This window comes from Chelmon rostratus, chromosome 8 (genome assembly GCF_017976325.1).
Source record: "Chelmon rostratus isolate fCheRos1 chromosome 8, fCheRos1.pri, whole genome shotgun sequence".
NCBI classification, from domain to species: domain Eukaryota; kingdom Metazoa; phylum Chordata; class Actinopteri; order Chaetodontiformes; family Chaetodontidae; genus Chelmon; species Chelmon rostratus.
In genome coordinates, this window is record NC_055665.1 from 1,418,349 (window position 1) to 1,437,750 (window position 19,402).

Sequence of the window (19,402 nt, forward strand, 5' to 3'; positions counted from 1 at the left end):
GAGGATTTGAGAATAAAGCTGTAGTATGTAAAGAAAAAAAATATATTTAAAAATATATATATGAAAACAGGGAGAGGGAGGGAGAGATGTGGAGGATCTGATGTTAAAATCAGAAATAAATCGAACATTTCAAGAGAAAAGCAACGATGTTATGAAGATAAAATCCCGATATTTTTAGAATTGCTACTCACGTTTCAGATGTGGTGCCGTGCTGACTGCAGGGTTACTCCCACACAGCAGGGGGCGATATGCACCTGTGGCATCCGGAAATTGATCCAAATCCAAAGAAGAAGAACCAGGAGAAGGCGGAGGAGGAGGAAGACGAGGAAGCTGACTCGTCGCTCAGCCTGGACGCGGAGCTGCCAGCTGGACATTTTATTTGCCGTGAGCCGAAAGGAAGCAGCGCGTAGCGGCTGTTTGTGTTCACGGTCCTCCTGCAGCCGCGGAGGGGTGATGAAGAGCCGGACGGTCTGAACCCGGAAGAAGAAGAAGAAGACTGCCTAGGCTCAGTGAGTATTTACATTAATGTGCTGTTTGCTCCCGTAGATCCCGCTGATCCAGGATCAGGTATGAGCTCTGACACACAGGTAACATCTTTAAACAACCAATGACAGACTGCACGTGGGCCTGGAGCGTCCTGGAAAGTTTGGGGATCGCAGACAAAACAAAAAAACAAGGCCCATGGAAGTTTTAGGAATCACTGGTGGCATGTAACTAAGTACATCTACTCTACTTGTAGTGTATTTGAGTATTGTGCTTCATGTTCTCATCCTGATTATTCAAACTGGAAACACGTTTAGCAGCTTATCAGGTTTCTATTCAGCCAGACTGGTCCTGTCAGAGTGTGTGTGTGTGTGTGTGTGTGTGTTTTGTGGGTGTGTACCTACCAGGATGTCCTCCTCCTTTGTCACCAAACAGTCTCTTTGTTCTGCTCTTTGTGTTTTCTTTCTCCGACTTTACTCTCACGTGTCGCACATGAAGCTAATCAAAAGCTAATTCATTCTGGATCAGTCTGCTGATTATTTTCTCCATTAATCGATCGATTGTTTGGTTTGGAAACATTGAGCCCGAAGTGACGCCTTCACAAGGTTTGTTTAGTCCAGAGCTCCCCATCATGACAAATACATTCAGATCATTCAGAGGAAAAGCAGCAAATCAAACATCTGAGAAGCTCAAACATCAAATGATTTTACAGCAAAAATCACTGAAACCATCATCAATAGATCAATAGTTATCTGTCATTGACTAATTAAGCTGTACTTTTAAATAACTTCAGTAAGCTGTCAGATAAATGCAGTGCAGTAAAAAGTGACGGCAGAGTACAGTATTTGATGACATGTACTTAGTTACGTTGCACCGCTGGTCTGGTGACAGAGCTGCTGTCTCGTGTTTTCAGGTCATGGATGCAGAGAGCGGCGAGCTGTTTCTCGGCGGCAGCGTGGCGGCAGACAGCTGGCAGCTCGACGCTCCTTTCTCCTGCGCCGACCTCGTCTTCAGCGGCTCAGAGAAACCCCTGCAGGACTGGGCAGCGGACCCCACCTGTGTGAGTCTGCTCTCCAGCATGTGTGTGATGGGTGGTGCAGGTGAGGTCGCCTGGCGCGTTCTGTTAACTCAGTGGACCATGTGACTGTGTCTCAGACGCTGAACGACAGCGAGTCGGAGGACGTCCTCCACGGCGTCGACCCAAACGAGGTGTTTCCCACCGGGCCGCCTGCAGACCCCTCGTCTGAGAGCGACAGCGGCATCTCTGAGGACCCTGTGGTGGAGAGTCGCGTCGCCACGGTGGCAGCGGTTACCGTGGCGACCACCCAGCCGGCCCCAGCGACCGTCTATCAGGTGGTTTATGACATCGGCGGCCTGAGCGGCGTGACAACTGAACCCGGACAAGAGAACGTCATCTCCATAGAGCTTGGTGTGTGTGTGTGTGTGTGTGTGTGTGTGTGTGTGTGTGTGTGTGTGTGTGTGTGTGTGTGTGTGTGTGTGTGTGTGTGTGTCTGTCTGTCTGTCTGCTTGATTGTGACCTTTTCGTCAGCAGTAACTGTGATGTCACTTCCTGTGCCGTACAGATGAATGGAGCTCTCAGGTGTTGTTATCAGACTCGTGCATCGTGAACGAGCTGCCCGGCGGTTTGACCGCCGTCGACCATCCGAGCCCTGACGGCGACCTGGTGAGACTTCTGTTGTTCTGAGCACTTTGTGTTGCCGCTGACGGTCCAGCGTTGAGGTTTGACCTGGAGGACTGATTCTTCTTCTGCTGTTGCAGCTGTACCCAGATCTGCAGCTGACCGAGGAGGAGCAGAAGCTGCTCACACAGGAGGGAGTTTCTCTTCCCAACAACCTTCCTCTCACCAAGGTCAGACTTCAGACCAGCTGACAGTTAGAAGGTTTTCTCAGCATGAAGATGAATCATTTTACTTGACAGCCTGAGACGCAGCGTGGAGACGATGACTGAGGTGGATTTTGAATTGACCTTTATTTGCAGGCCGAGGAAAGAATCCTGAAGAGAGTTCGGAGAAAAATCCGCAACAAGCAGTCGGCTCAGGACAGCCGCCGGAGGAGGAAGGAGTACATCGACGGGCTGGAGAGCAGGTACGTGGCTGACTGGACGTCGAGCCAGGTGACGAAGGCCAAAACGTCTCAAGTGAACCTACTCCCAGCAGGACTGACGGACTGACTGACATGTAGATTTGTTGACTAAACTGACTGGAGATCAGTCACAGGTTGTCTAGAGGCTGACGAGGTGATGTTACTTCACCCACGGCAGCTGAAATTATTAGTGGACGAATCAATATGATTATCAGTTAACTGATTTAGTCGTGTGTGTGTGTGTGTGTGTGTGTGTGTGTGTGTGTGTGTTTTAACAGGGCGGCAGCTTGCTCAGCACAGAACAAGGAGCTGCAGAGGACCGTGGAGCAGCTGGAGAAACGCAACATGTACGTTTCTGATTGATTATTGACTGTTTACTGATTGATGATGAAATCTGGATTCACTGATGGAACTGATGAGTCACAGTTTTTAAATCAGCTTTGTTTTGGGTTAATGGTATTTCCAGAAAAGTCTTCAGCCAGGAGACATCAGAAATACACCCCGCTGCTGTTTCCAGGAGCAGAGGGTGCTGTTGTCTTCTTTCTGCTGTCTTCTTCATGTCTTTTCAGTCAATCAGCTTCCAGCATTAATGTCTCAGCAGCATCATCAGAGTGAGGCTGACAGCCGACCGTCAGTTGTTCTGTTGTTTTGAACATGTGAACGTGTGATTTAAACAAAACGTTTGGTCACATGTCAGGAAGATTTGTTGAGTTTGGTTCAGATTTGAGGTGTTTATCACTTGTTTATCAGGTGTTCTGTAAATGCAAACAGGAAACAGTTGAAGAAGCGGAGTTAGTCCAGTAGCTTCATGTGTTGATGTGTTCCTGCTGTTCAGGTCTCTGCTGGCTCAGCTGCAACAGCTTCAGGCTCTCATTAAACGGACGGTCAGTAAAGGAGCCCAGACCAGCACCTGCTTACTGGTAAGAAACACACTGTGTGTGTGAGTGTGTGTGTGTGTGTGTGTGTGTGTGTTGCATTCAGGGACCACTTAAAAGAATGTGTAGTCCATCCTTTTTTGATCATCATATATTATAATCATCACCTTGTTTATGAATTTCCTCGGCTCTGCTGTGTACGGCCTGGAGGCCAGAGGTTCCTCACCCGGACTTCTGGATCCTCTAACTAGATCCTTCGTGAAAACAGCCACAAGATCCAGGAAGGACACCAGCGCTGCAGGTGATGAAGAAAAGTAGAACAAACGCAACAACGCTGTCGTTACTGGAGGATCTGAGAAACTCTGGGGGATTTCCAACAAACACCACATTCCTGTTTTCAAACCAGGCAACACACTAAGACAGAAACCGGTCCACCAGAGAGACCCAGACCAGAAAGGCTGACTACTGCATGCAGTCCAGTAAACCATCAAACAAACACATGGCTGGACACAGGAGGGCCAGCTTGTCAGGTCGATCAAGATCAAGAAAACACTTCAGCTTCTGTCCACAGGGGGCGCCAAAGTCAAGACAAAATGAAAGCTCCTTGTCGTTGCTTTAAATGGAAGAAAATAAGAAAAATATGAGCATACTTTGATGCACAATGTCTGTTTTTGCCAGCAGTGTGTGAGCAGTGACGCAGCAGAAATGCTAATTTTCTGGCTTTTAGTCACACTGCTGTCTGCTTTCATTGTAAACACTGAGCGACGTGTAACCAGTGGTGTGTTTCTACTGTGTGTGTGTGTGTGTGTGTGTGTGTGTGTGTGTGTGTGTGTGTGTGTGTGTGTGTGTGTGTGTGTGTCCTCAGATCATCCTGGTCTCTCTGGGTCTGATCATTCTGCCGAGTTTCAGTCCGTTCGGCCGCGGCTCGTCTGCAGAAGACGAATACAGACCCACAGGAGGTCAGTCCCTCTCGACATCACTTCCTGTCCTTGTATTTAATCCTTCAGACTCGATGTTCACAGTTTCAGACAGAAGTTATGAATCATCATGGATTCTTCTTTGAGACTTTTGAGGGAATCTGATGAGCTATCTGGAGAAGCTGACGACACACTAGCTGGAGGTGAATCGTCAGGTGAAGTAAAAATAATCTATTCTTCATTTGTTCTAGTTATTTCCAGAAACATCCTGACGGACCCCTCCTCATCCCAGCCCACAGCAGACGACGCTGGCGGTCCGGCTGTCCAGTCCGACTCCTCGTCTCCGCCCTCTGAACTCAGCCAGTCAGGACCTTCGGGTGGTACCGCCATCCTCCAAGAACCAATAGAAAACATTGATAACATGGCCTTTGATGGGACGGGCCTGGAGGAGAGCCAATCAGGGAACAGCTCAACACTTGTTGCCGGGCAGACTGAGCCGCTGGCGCTGGGACTGAGGTCAACTGCAGGGAAAGGAAGCCACGATCTCTCCAAACCTGCACACGCCGACGAGATGTAGACAGACCGTCGGCTGATTGGTCGGGACAGAATCCGTCATGTGATGAGCTGCAGGTGCTCGAACAGCAAAGGACGCTCTGAACGATCGCCACCGTCAGCGTCAGGGGGAAACTGCTGTCCTGCCTCTGTCCAAAGACAATCCACCAACCAGCAGCACTATAGGGGACAGGGGATCGTGTGCTAGACTACTTCATGGCCAGGCTAACAGTTTCCCTCTGTTTACAGTCTTTGTGCTAAGCTACGCCAACTGTTGCTTGGCTCTAACCTACAGACAAACAATCTTCTCGCCTGAAGCAAATAAGTGTATTTCCCAAAATGATGAACTATTCCTTCAAACAGGAAACGTTTCACCTGGCTTTTATTGTAATTGTGGCCATTCTGACTTTGTGTCATGCTAACTTTGCTCTCACTACCAACACTTAAGAGATGAATTTCACAGTTTTGCAGAAATAATTTCAAAAACTCCCCTCGTTTAGCTAGTGAAGCTAACTCTATGTGGCTCGAGCTGTTAGCTTCCCGGCTAACCAAACCCTCTCAAAGCTCATGTCCAGACAACAAACCTTTCACGACAGCTTAGCAAACTCGGCTAGCTCCACGTGTGAGATCGTTTGTTCTGGAGGGCCAGTCACAGAGCTGCTCACCTGAGCTTACCTGAGGTGGATCTGTATTTTGGGATATAGTGGAAATGACCTTGTTGTCACCCCTCATGGTTACAGCAGTTTGCGCTGAACACCGCACCTACTCATCTTTGTGTAATCAGTGATGAAATTAAGGGGAAATCTAATTCAAACTGGTGTCATTTTGCTAATTTAAGTGTCATTTTATCCACAGAAGGTTGTTTTCCTGCATCACGATAACACACAGCAGTTTAACTGTTGGTTTGATGTTCCTCAAGAGAACTGAAACACTAGACAGTGTGTGTGTGGTTTGGAACAAAACGTTCTACTGAGGTGAAATTTGACTTTTTGTAAATAATATTTTGAACATCAGTTTTCTTTGTTTGAGGGATTTATTGAGTGTAATTCTGTTTTTTTTTAACAAAAGTCTGAATTCCTTGTGAATGAATTATTGATTGTTGTTGGGTTGAGTCTATTTTGGTTCCACTGGAACTGCAGGATGGGGATCGGAGCTTTGTCTTGACTTCAGCCTGTAACTGTGACTGTTGTACTTCAGAAACAACCTGTGGCCTTTACTGGATCCAAGACCGCTTCGTCATGCCGATCAGATGAAACCACCTGGTTTCAAGACTGCAGTGGAACGACACTCCTGTTGTTCAGCTTTATAATGTTTGTGTGACACAGCGTCATTCATCAGTTTATTTTTCATTCTTTATTAAAAGGGAGCGATCAATGGAGACTGATTTATTTTGTACTTACTGATGGGACACCTTGACTGCCACCATGTGCAGTACTATAATATAACACAGTACTATAATATAGCACAGCACAGTACTACAGAATATCAGCTCAGTGGATTGTTTTCTTTTCGTTTCTTCTTTTCAGCAAGACAGTTCTTCTTAAAGCTGCTTTATTGATAACTGACCACTAGAGGGCAAAATGATCCAACTGGATTAGTGTTTGTTTGATTTTATTTGCAGCAGCACAGATGTTACTAAATGATCACAGAAATGTTGTAGGATGTTACAAGAATACTACAGACACACTGTGTCTCTATGATCCCCTCCGTCGTCCATGGCTGCATTTTGCTTCTTGTCACTATGATCATGAAGGTGGGAATACTCTATAGAGCTTATGCGCTACAAAATAGTATGGAATCGAGCGTTAATGGTTTAAGATTTAGTTTATAAAATATTAAAGAACCAAAATGGAACTGACAGACAGCCAACCAACCAACAGACCAACCCACATTTCCTGTGGTGTCCAATGAGACGATATTCTCCTGCCATCTCCTCCGCTATGACATCAGCGTGTTATTATTGCTTCCTTACAAAGTGAAAAGCAGGAAGCCGCTGAACGTGTTGTGGCTCTCGTTGTTGTCATAAAGTCCTTTGTTGGCAGGGAGGCGGAGATAGACCGTGTCGCCTTTCTCTAGCTCCAGAGTCGCTCCGTTCGACATGTGTTCAAAATATCCATTATTAACGTTTATTTCGTAGGTTAGCATAAGTCTCTGCCCGTTCTTATACAAAGCCACGCCCATGTGCACCGCAGAGCGGTGATCCATGCCCGTGAATCTGAAGTAGTAGACTCCTTTGACCGGGGCTGTGAAGATACCTGCAGAAATTAGTTGGAAAAAATCAAGTTTTTATCTTCAAAGAACATAGAAATACTGCTTTTATGTTGTTGTTTCAACATTTGCAGCAGTTTGTTGTTACCTGTGAAGGGGTTGTAGGCCTGGCCAGTGTTGGTGAAGACTTTGGAGTAAACGATGGTGGTGTCGGTGTTGAAGGGTCCCAGCAGTCCTGAATCTGTCAGAGCAGCAGTGAACGCCACCTTTGGACTCTCTGAGAAAACACAGAATACAGGATCATATCAGATCAGCTGGTCTGGTTTTGACACTAAAGTTTCTGATGTCTGTCATCCAACACTTTGAAAACAAGCAGCTACTAGTCTGATTTTCATGAAATTTACTGTAGATGTTCATGGTTTCCAAAGGATGAATCCTTACGTTCTCTGTAACCTCGACCTCTCCTCCTCCTTCTGTCATCTGGCCACATTTCTACACAGCCACAAGATAAGCCAGTAACATAACGGCCCCATTTCCAATGAAATTAATTGGCCACATTCATGCTCCCAGAGGCTGAACTCTCTTTATTATGGACACTCTGTATAGTCTAATGTCACCAGACCTGAAGTCTGGTCCTCAAAGGATGAATCAGTGATTTTAGTGTCCACTGGACATTAATTTCTATCAATCAAATCTTTTACTAGTATACAACCTTAAAATCTCATAAAGTCAAATGAAACTTACTGTACAGATTCATGCTCCCCAGAGGACTTCTGTCCATTTTTGCCACTGCATGATGTTTCCCCCATTACCACCATGACCAAATTAACCAGATATTCATAATCCCCAGAGGAAGAACCCCGTTTATTATAATAATTAGCCTTGTTTCCTGCAGCACCTGTTTTTGTCCTGATTGCCTGCAGCTCCTCCCTCAGCTCCTGCAGCTCGCTCTCTGAGGACGTCAGTCTGCTCTTCAGGACGTTCAGCTCTGCTCTCTGCTCCACCACCAGGTCTCTGAGCTCCCTCACCTCCCTCCAAACATCAGGCTGGAGGCTCAGCTGTGTGGCATTGTCCTCCACCTTCGCCGTCTCCCTGCCTGCTGCTGAGTGGGACAGACTGAGGAAGAGGAGGAGAGTTATAGACCTCATACTGACAGTGACAGAACTCTCTGAGCGTCTGGATGAAATGTTGACTTTTAACGAGGAGGAACTCAATGCCAAAACACAAAGGTCACATACAGCAAAATGACTGAAACCATCATTAGAAGAACAGATTTTCTGTCAATCAACTAACTGATTGATTAAGTAATCTTTTCAGCAGCATTTGTATAAACTGTTGGGCGGTTTCATTTATGACCAAACATCATACATAAACTAGAGACAGACTGGTGTCAGATAAATGTAGAAAAGCAAAAAGTACAATATTTCCCTCTGAATTGTAGAAATGTGAAGCAGCATGAAAAGAAAATACTGAAGTTGTGCTTTGGTACAGTGCCTGAGTAAATGTGCTTGGCTACGTTCCATCATTGATGATGATGGACCATGTAATGCTCAGCATTTGACGATGAAGATGTTTCTATGTGTCCTGTGTGATGGAGCACAGGTGGGTCAGAGAGGCTGCGTCATTAATCTACAACTGAAGCTCATTTTTATGAAGTTTATCTGCTGCTGTGTGTTTGGTGTTACTGTTAACGAGCTTTGTCTGTTAGTGGAGTCAACAGTTCAAGTCTTTACTGTCACTGCCAGTAAAAATGAGCCTGAAACATCCACACAAGACCGACCCAAAGTAGACTGGAAGCTGTTCTTGAACCATTTGTTTTAGTCTCCTTTGAAAGGAAACATTCAGAGTCAGAATGAGTGTAAGTGCTGCTGGCATTGAGTGATAGAGGTTTGAACACGCTGAAGTAGAAGGTTTTTTCCACCAGTTGACTCTAACTGAACCTCATTAGCTGAAAAACACAATGCGACCACAGCATGAAGCCTTACACTAGTCCAGATCAATAAAAACTGATAACAATACAATAAAAACTGAATGTTTTTATGTTTTCTGTAATAGTATATCTAGGTGTCCTCCACAAAAGGCAATTTACTGTATGTGTAACTACATAAATATCTATATTTATTTAAATGACATCGACTTTGTGGCCATCTACATTCACATTTAAGGTGCACCTGTGTTTTGGCTGTGTATCTTTATGTTGAGGCCATTTACTACACATCACTTCAGATGGTTTGTAACATCTCTAATATCACTGACGTCCTTGACTCGAGATGCCAGAGCTGTAATTGTGTTCAGAATTTCACTGGCTATTAGAAATGTCAGTCATCTAGAAAATCAGCTGTGATTGGCTCAATATTCACATGGAATAAGAGAGGGAGGCCCTTCTGCTCAACTTAGGCTGTTATTGGCTCCTCTGGTTCCAAGGCATCATATGGCAGCTCATGATTGGTCAAGTGAGGTTTCTTTTGAAATCTGGGACGAACTGGAGAAAAGATGGCGTCCGTCTGTCTGTATATGTTTGCAGACGTTCTGGGAAAACACAGAAGTAATCAGAAGACAAGCACAAGGCCTACTAAAGGAGAAATCATCTTTCTGTGGATTATTATCATGTGTTGGATTAAATATCTTTACTGCAGCGGATCTTCTGGGCCTTTGTGGACGTTTCCATCACTGATCGGTGAGTTGCCTCAATGTTGTCAAATTCAAAAACAGTTTTTGTCAGCTGTTGGCTTTTATTGTGCTTGCTGTTGTGATTGTATGTTGAAATGGTTTGAAGCAGTCGATACACAAGAATCTGAGCTTTCTAACGGTGTGTGATGTGAATCTAAGCATGAACTTTGCATTGGTGTCAATGAACGGGAAGAAAAATAAACAACAAGAAATACTCCTGAGGGTAGCAGGTGGGCTGTCGGAATGATAAGTAAAATACTTACTGTGCAGTAAAATGGTCCCTGTCAGTTTATATATATATACAGACCTGATCAAAATCTTAAGACCAGTTGAAAAATAGCTACAATTTACCTTTTGCACATTTGGATCTTAATGAGGTTTTAAGGAGAGCTACAATATGCAAAAGCAAGAAGGGGGAGTGTGACAAAAAGCACTTTGAAAAAGTAATTTATTGAAAACAACAAGTAAACTGAAATAGGCTGTTTATCAGACGATCAAAAGTTTAAGACCACAGGCTATAAAATCCAAAATCTGCTCAAAATTCTCATTTTCTGTCAGGCATTCACACGGTCATGCCCTCCTGATGGCTAAAGCTAAGAAGCTTTCTCTTCTTGAACGTGGTCGAATCATTCGAGCTGCATAAGCACGGCCTCTCGCAGCGTGCCGTTGCTGCTGAGGTTGGACGCAGTAAGACAGTCATTCTGAATGTTTTGAAAGATCCTGAGCATTATGGAACAAAAAAGTCAAGTGGTAGACCCAAAAAAATTACACCTGCGCTGAGCCGGAGGAGCCGATTGGCTGTCGGTCAAGACACAGGGCGGTCCTCGACCCAAATTAAGGCCCGTACTGATGCCGACTGCAGCGCAATAACCATCAGGCGGCATCTGTGGAAAAAAGGGTTTCAAAAACAAAAAAGAAATTCAAAGACCTCGTCTCCTTCAACGCCACAAAGCTGCCCGTTTAGACTTTGCCGGGGAGCATCAAACATGGGACACTGAGGTGGAAAAAAGTTTTATTCTCTGATGAGAAAAAATTTAACCTTGACGGTCCAGATGGCTTCCAACGTTACTGGCATGACAAGGAGATCCCATCTGAGATGTTTTCTACCCGGCACAGTGGAGGGGGGTCCATCATGATCTGAGGTGCTTTTTCATTCAGTGGAACACTGGAGCTTCAGGTGGTGCGGGGTCGTCAAACGGCGGCTGGGTCCGTGCAGATGTTGATCCCTCATGACTGAGAGCCCTCGTCTGTGTGGTAACAGCTGGGTTTTTACACAGGACAGCGCTGCAGCTCACAATGCTGCTTGACGAAGGACTTCTTCAGGGAGAATAACATCACTCTTTTGGACCATCCCACATGTTCCCCTGATTTAAATCCCATAGAGAGCATTTGGGGATGGATGGCAAGGGAAGTTTATAAAAATGGCCATCAGTTCCAGACAGTTGATGCCCTTCGTGAAGCCATCTTCACCTCTTGGAGAAATGTTCCCAATAGCTTCCTGGAAACACTCGCATCAAGCATAACAAGAACGGTGGAGCTACTCATTACTGAGTCCTACTGAGAAAATGTTTTGTTCTGGTTTGGAGAGTTTTTTGTAATTTTTTGAGCGATGGTCTTAAACTTTTGATCATCTGATAAACATTTCAGTTTACTTGTTGTTTTCAATAAATCATTTTTTCAAAGTGCTTTTTGTCACACTCCCCCTTCTTGCTTTTGCATATTGTAGCTCTGCTTAAAACCTCATTAAAATCCAAATGTGCAAAAGGTAAATTGTGTATATATATATATATATATATATATATATATATATATATATATACACATATATGAAAGAAGAAGGAACGTGCAAGGTCAGCATTTTTTAGGAACCCCTTTAATTTTGTGAAAGGCTTGTTTAATCAAGAAAAAGGAGGGCAACTTAAGGCAACGAAATCAGAGATTGAACAGTATTTGAAGTCGACGTATTCAGATTCAAAGGAGAATAGGAACATAGGTCTTCCACCTGACATGCCACCATTAGGGGAAGTGGAGCAGGAGATGGATGTGAGCCCACCTAGGTGGAGAGAAGTGGTGGAGGTGGTTAGGCGTGCAAAGGCTTCTTCGGCCCCAGGGCCTAATGGAGTCCCCTACCGTGTCTTTAAGAGTGCACCTGGCATCTTAAGGACACTATGGAGATACCTGAGAATAGTTTGGGAGAAACAAAGTATTCCAAGAGCATGGCGCAGGGCAGGAGGTGTCTTCATCCCTAAGGAGAAGGAGTCATCGGACCTTAGCCAGTTTCGGATGATTTCTCTCCTAAATGTTGAGGGAAAGATTTTCTTTAGTATCGTAGCACAGAGGCTGGCTAAATACTTAGAAAGGAATGGTATGATAGATACGACAGTGCAAAAAGCAGGGATACCAGGATTTGCGGGATGCTTAGAGCATACTAGCATGATTTGGCATCAGATTCAGACAGCTAAGAGGGAGAAAAGAGACTTGAATGTTGTATTTTAGATCTGGCTAATGCGTTTGGGTCAGTGCCACATAACCTTATTTGGAGTTCCTTTGACTACTTTAAAGTGCCGGAGATAGTTGTTAACTTGGTGAAAGCATATTTCCAAGACATCAGACTGTGTGCAAGTATCGCAGAGCTCACAACAGGCTGGCAAAGATTGGAGGTTGGTATTATGGCAGGATGTACAGTGTCCCCGCTAGCTTTCACAATGGCTATGGAGGTAATTATTAGGGCTTCCAAGTGGGTCGTAGGTGGAGAGAGACGGCAGAATGGAATGCGTCTTCCACCAATTAGGGCTTATATGGATGATATGACACTGCTAACTTCAACAGTGCCATGTACAAGGAGGTTGTTAGATAAAGTCAATCAGAATCTCAAGTGGGCTAGTATGAAGATTAAGCCTAGTAAGTCAAGGAGTATTTCAATATACAGAGGGAAAGTAAGTGATAGAAAGTGTGCTATAGATGGTGAGGAAATCCCAACAATTAGGGAGAAATCAGTTAAGAGTCTAGGACGGTGGTACAATGTGGACCTGAATGATGTTGAACAGGTTGTGCAATTTAGAAAGGATGTTGCAGAAGGGCTGGAGAGAATAGATAAATCAGGGCTCCCAGGAAAACTGAGGTTGTGGTGCTTGCAGTTTGGCTTGTATCCTAGGTTAATGTGGCCAATGTCAGTATATGAAGTCCCATTATCTGTAGCAGAGAGAATGGAAAGGCTAGTTAGCTCTTATATTAGAAAATGGTTGGGTGCTCCAGGTGCTTAAGCAATGTAGCTTTGTATGGGAAAGGAATGCTTCAGCTGCCAGTATCCAGTCTAACAGAGGAGTTTAAATGCACTAAGGTTAGGACAGAACTTTTATTATCTGGGAGTAAGGACATGTTAGTTAGCAATGTGGTTCCGAATCCTTCTGGGGGGAGGAAATGGAACCCAAGGGCAGCAGTGCAGGAGGCAGAGGCAGCTCTTAGGCATGCAGAAATAGTAGGAAATGTTCAATTTGGCCGGGGAGGCTTGGGGCTTGGCCCAGGCAAACCAGTGTGGAATAAAGCAGGTCTAAAGGAGAAAAGAAAGCTTGTAGTGGAACAGGTGCGTAGGCAGGAGGAGTTGTTAAGAGGGGCAAAAGCAGTTGGTCAAGCCAAACAGGGACAATGGTTGAATTGGGAAGGTGTTGAGAAGAGGAAACTTAGTTGGAGGGACCTGTGGAATATGGAGGAAGGCCGTATTAAATTTCTGATAGGGGTGACATACGATGTGTTGCCAACCCCGCAGAACCTAAGTCTCTGGGTACAGGGCGATCAATCGTGCCCACTCTGTTCAGGTACAGCAAGTTTAAAGCACATTTTGTCAGGTTGTAGAATTAGCTTATCACAAGGCCGGTATACATGGCGGCATAATCAGGTGCTGAGAAGCTTAGCCGCAGGCATTGAGGAGAGAAGGAAGCAGGTGAATTCTGGAAGTTCTAGAAAGGAGAGGTTAGATGTGCAGTTTGTTCGAGAGGGGGAGAAAAATAGAGCTGCTAAGTCAGGGAGAAAGCAGGTAGGTGGCTGCCTGGTAGGGGCTGATGATTGGCAAATGCAGGTCGACTTGGGAGGAAAGCTAGTTGTGCCCCAGGAAATAGTTTATAGTAATCTGAGGCCGGACATTGTCTTATGGTCCATGAGTAAAAAGACTGTGTATTTTATTGAGTTAACAGTCCCTTGGGAAAATTCAGTGGAGGCAGCTTATGAAAGGAAGAAGACTAAGTATGCAGATTTAAAGACAGAATCTGAGCAGAGGGGATGGAAGACCAGGGTCTGTCCGGTTGAAGTGGGGTGTAGAGGTTTTGTTGCAGGGTCAGCTGTTTCACTGTTGAGGGAGCTGGGAGTGCATGGGCAAAATTTAAGAAAGACAGTGAGGGAGATGTCAGATGAGGCTGCTAGGTCTAGTCAGTGGATATGGATTAGGAGAAATAATAGTAGTTGGGGGGTGAAATAGGGACAGTGGGGGAGGGGGGGGGCAGAGGACATGCATGCCTAACCCGGCAAGAGAAGAGGTTAAAGTCTGAACAAGACACCTCTCCTCTGCTCTGCTTTCCCCGCCCCATCTTCTCGCTCTGCCAATAGGAAGAGAACCAGGAAGAGGAAGTTTAGATAAGGTGGGGGTGTGGCCAGCTAGAGTCTCTCTTTGGGACCATGCGGCCTGTTCAGGTGAGTTTGCGTGGTAAGACACAGAGTTGGCTTGTTTTTTGATCTTTTTGGTTGTTTTCCTGCTTTGTTTGCTTTTTGAAGGAAATGGTAGGGTTTGCTGCTTCTTGAAGGAAATGTTAGAAGAGGCTGTTAAATCTAGTCTGTGGTTTAGGCCTCCACCTTCAGCACCCTCTAAATTTTCCACCCCCTACCCGAACAAGGGTCTGTATCCAATCCCTACTTTCATCTTTTGACTCTACCTCTTTATTTTCTACCCCCTACCCGAACCAGGGTTTGTATTCCCACCCCGCTTTTTCTTGGTGCAGTTGGTGAGAGGCAGGGGTAGATGATGGTAGTGTGGCAATCGGCAGTTACATGTGGCATCTAGGCCTGTGGTAGCATTGTAGCAGCTAACAATAGCTAAAGCGGTGATAGTATGATAGTATCTTAGCAGTTAGTATTGGTAGCTAGCAATTAACATTACCAGTATAGGTGAATCTAGCTTTATTGTCTTCTTCTGTTCCTCTTAGCAGGTAGCGGTTAGCACGTAACATTAGCTAAATGGTAGCATCGGAACTGTATTGTCTTCTTCTGTTCTTCCTAGCGGTTAGCATTAGCATTAGCAATAGTTAAATGGTAGCATCGGTACTGGCCACTACCTGGAGCATCTCTGGGTCAGTTGAATGTGGCGGTGCTGTTTGGATTGTGTAGGAGCAGTGTGAACTGGCACTAGGGGGGGTGACTCTGGGACGCCGGAGTTCACTGCCTAACCTCCTGGAGGTGTAGTGGGACTAAGTAGGCGAAACACTGTTGAAGGGAGGTTTCCACCTGATGACCCCCAGAGACGTGTTAGGAATCACTGCTCTTTGGCAGGTATAGAGGCAGATTAGAGCTCCAAGGTTCTTCACTGAGAATGAATCCTCTTTTTGAGCACAATTATCTTGTGTTTAAATTAACTATATATATATATATGATATTCTACAATAGTCATAATTTCCTGGTGAAATAATGATGACTGATGCACAGCTGTGCAGGTTTGGATGTAGAAGGAGTGTAGCAGAAGTGGAAGTAGATCTGTGGTGTATTGCAGCTTGTAGTAAGTAAGCTTAGGCTGCTGGGTTTACTGTCACTGCAACTGAACCATCATCCCAGCATCTGGCTGTCCGGCTGCGACAAATTTACTGTTTAAAGCTGGACTATGTAGCTTTTGCTGAACAGGCTGTGGCCACAAGTGACAGCCTAATCCAAAAACTGTAGTTTAAAAAAACAGCAAACTGACTCTCTTTAAGAGTTTTCATTTCTGCAAGTTAAATGACAGTTTGTACTCGTGTTGCCATGGCACAGATGAACGCTTCTGTCACAGGAAGATGACATCCTAATTCTTAATCCTGCCGGCAATGCTTCATTGTTTTTCCAACCAGGCAGACAGTTGAAGATCATCAAGAAGGCCGGCTCTGTACTTGGACTCAGACTTGAGTCTTTTGAGACTGTGGTGGAGAGGAGGACGCTGAATAAACTGCTATCCATCATGGACAATGATCAGCACCCTCTCCATCACACAGTGGACAGACAGCGGAGCACCTTCTCCCACAGGCTGCTGCAGCTCCGCTGTCGAAGGGACAGATACAGGAAATCTGTCCTGCCACATGCCATTACACTGTACAATAACAGCTGAAGATAATAATACAATACTTCTTACCACTACTGTTTGCTTTTGATATTTTATTATTATGTATATAATTTTTTACTGCTTGCTATTTCGATATTTTATTATATACAGTTTGTTCTTACAGTCACGGTACACTTAATTTTCACTGCCATTTGCATTTGATATTCGTTTTGTGCAATACTTTTTACTACTGTTTACTATTTGGCTATTTTATTATTATTGTTATGTATATAACCTTTTTACTGCTCGCTATTTTTATATTTTTATTATGTATAGTTTGTTCTTTATAGTCTTAGTTTCACTTATTTCACTGTGTGTAATGCTGCTGCTGCACTGCAATTTCCCAGCTTGGGATAAATAAAGTCTATCTATCTATCTATCTATCTATCTATCTATCTATCTATCTATCTATCTATCTATCTATCTATCCATCTATCTATCTATCTATCTATCTATCTATCTATCTATCTATCTATCTATCTATCTATCTGATCACATCAGAGACGTGGGTGATGATTCAGACGTCTGGAACAGGCAGGCTTCATTGTTCAGTTGTGATGTAGTTGAAAGGCAGAATGACTTGAAAACTTCTCACTCATGGATTTAAAGCAACATTGGCAGAACTGAAATAAATGCAGATTTGATGTGATAAATAACAATAACAACAATAAACAGATGTTGTCCCTGCTCTTTCAAACCTCTGTAGACATTCTCTATTAGTTTTTGTAGAAAACAACATGTTGAACCAGCACGCAGACTAAAAAGAAGACCCTGATGTACAGACCTCACCACACAGGACTCAAACTCCTAAATATTCACTCAGTTCCTGGCAGGTTTTTTTTTTTTTTTTGCAGTGATTCTTTGTTGAAATTGGACTTTCTGAGCCCTCATTTGTAAAAACAGTCGGAGAGTTCAGGCGTGTTCCTCTGCACATGCCGAGCAGACCCACAGCTTTTTGAATATTTAGAGCCTTTTGTGTTGAATAATTGAGAAGAAGAACCTGAAGGGGGGGCCACTTCCACTTCCTGCTGGAATGGCAACAATACACAGAGGAGCAAAAAACAGCAAGGCAGCAGTTACGTTGCCGATTAAAGATGGATGGATGGATGATACCCGGATACGAGACAAATGAACGAGCTGACGATGTCAACATGCCTGCAGACTGTTGGCGATACAGGGGGGAGGGACCTAATGATTATTGATGCTTTATTCATACATTTAATAACATATCATTTGCAGCCTGGTCTCACAGCAAATTAGGACTTTCTTGTATAAAACTAAATGTCACATCTTGTCTCATCTGTTTGCACCCAAAAGAAAAGTTTTTACAGACCAAACCAAAACCTTCAAGAAATAATTCAACATTCTGGAAATATACTTAATCTCCTTCTTTCCAACAGCGAGAGGAAAAGACCAATACTGCTCATGTTTGTTTATTCAGTATGAACCCAGAGTCAGGATTTGGTTAGCCTAGCTTAGCATAAAAACTACAAGCAACCTCACTGTTAATTATATACAACCTGTTAATTAGTGAGTTTTAGAGGTTTAGGTAGATGTATTTTTGAACTTTGGACAGAACCAGGCTTGCTTTTTTCCATTGCTTGCAGTCTTTATGCTAAGCTAGGCTAACCGCATCCTGAATGTAGCTCTCATCTTACACTCGACCGCACGACAAGAGGTTTTTGTCCACAGGGGGCGCCAACATCAACACAAGCTGTGTGTACCCTGTAGTTCCTTCACCTCAAGAGAAAATAAATTGAATGTGTAAAACCAAACTAAAATGGAGAAAGTGGTGAAAAGCAGCTCCAGGTGAACAGGTTGAATGAAGACTTTTTAACATCTCACACCTGACATGTGAAGTCAAACTTGTGATTTATTCTCTGTGAGAGCTTGACCTACAGAAGCTGGAGGTAATCTGGGGAAAACTGACGGTTATATTTACTGCTGTCAGTCGACCTTTCAGCGACATGCAGGGTGTGATTTAGAGAGAACAGAGTTACCGTTGCGTTGCCATGGCAGTGGCATCCGTGGCCAGATCATCTGCAGACATCCAGGGACCTGTGAGTCACAAACACATCTGTTTGGCATTTAGGAGCCGGTTTTTTTACAGATGGAGGTGTGGAGGCCTTCGGATCGCAGCAGATCAGCAGTCACATCGATGACAGGATGACGTCAAAGGGACACTTCAGCCTCTGAGGGTGTGTGTTCACAGTGATGCCACAGAGGTTTGTCTCTGGGACAGTTTGACGCTTTAAATGTCTACTATCAGTTCATAACTTCTTATTCACTTGCTGAATTTTGGCGAACATTAAAATCCCTTAAACATGCCCTTAATTAATTCTCAATTTACCACTCAAAACACCACCAAAACAGCTGCTCCACAACGAAAATACTACCGATACACACATCGCAGCAGTGGTGTACTATACTTAAGTACAAACTCAAACTTGTATTTTACTAGTTTTTCCATTTTGTGCAACTTTATGCTTGTAAAGTAGGATGTTTTTTTGTAGTGGAGTATTTAGTGTGGTATGAGTACTTTTAAGTAAAGGATCTGAGTACTTCTTCCATCTCTGTGACAGCCTGACAATGCCAGCAGCAGTCCAGCTACGACTCACTGTAATATTAATCTGTACAGAACTAATCGGAGGTACGTTAGACAGCACGCCCAGTTTCAGTTAAAACAAGGAGCAGACAGACGTAGAGATCTGCTGCTGTGTTCCCATCATGTTTCCTCCGTTCGCCTGGAAGTAAATCTATTATTGATGTTTTACTTCCACTTTGCAGTTTTCCAGCAGGCCCACATCATCGCTTTACTGCTATTGACATTTCCCTGGAGTGACACATCATATCCCAACACCACAAACTCATCCCAGCTGTTTACGCTCTTTAGATGTTCATGTTTCACTTCACCGTTCGCTTCACAACAGAGATATTTTAAGACGTTTAGGGAGTAAAGAGCCATGAAAAGCACATGAGGAATCCCTTCATCACACTCAGTTGAGTAAAATAAGCGCCTGTATGTCACTTCACTGCATGTTTCAATGTGATAAACCTTTACTGTATGTGAATATATGCAGTACACAGATGTTTCATAAGTGCAGGTAAAATTGATGTTCACTCTTGAGCTGCTGCGACGAGCGAAGTTACAGAAACTTGTTGTCAGATGGGTTTGTTTTGTCGACCGTCTGTGATGGAACTAACTGATCGATTGACTAAGATGAAGATCGGATGGAGACGGCAGTGACCAGATCACACTGACCA

At 44.2% G+C, this 19,402-nt stretch overlaps 2 protein-coding genes across 2 annotated transcripts; one reads left to right on the forward strand and one right to left on the reverse strand.

The window, feature by feature from the left end:
* Positions 1–301: 301 nt before the first annotated feature.
* Positions 302–6,303, forward strand: creb3l4 (cAMP responsive element binding protein 3-like 4). Its single transcript, XM_041942738.1, has 10 exons — positions 302–509; positions 1,397–1,543; positions 1,639–1,912; positions 2,067–2,167; positions 2,263–2,352; positions 2,482–2,588; positions 2,864–2,932; positions 3,421–3,505; positions 4,326–4,419; positions 4,629–6,303. Exons 2-10 carry the CDS (start codon positions 1,400–1,402, stop codon positions 4,952–4,954), a joined length of 1,290 nt encoding a protein of 429 aa, XP_041798672.1. The 5' UTR covers positions 302–509; positions 1,397–1,399; the 3' UTR covers positions 4,955–6,303.
* Positions 6,304–6,897: 594 nt separating this feature from the next.
* On the reverse strand, positions 6,898–8,285 carry LOC121610235 (complement C1q tumor necrosis factor-related protein 3-like). Its single transcript, XM_041942249.1, has 3 exons — positions 8,036–8,285; positions 7,286–7,414; positions 6,898–7,184 (listed from the first exon to the last, which is right to left on the reverse strand). The coding sequence occupies exons 1-3, from the start codon at positions 8,283–8,285 to the stop codon at positions 6,898–6,900; spliced, it is 666 nt and encodes a 221-aa protein (XP_041798183.1).
* Positions 8,286–19,402: the final 11,117 nt, after the last annotated feature.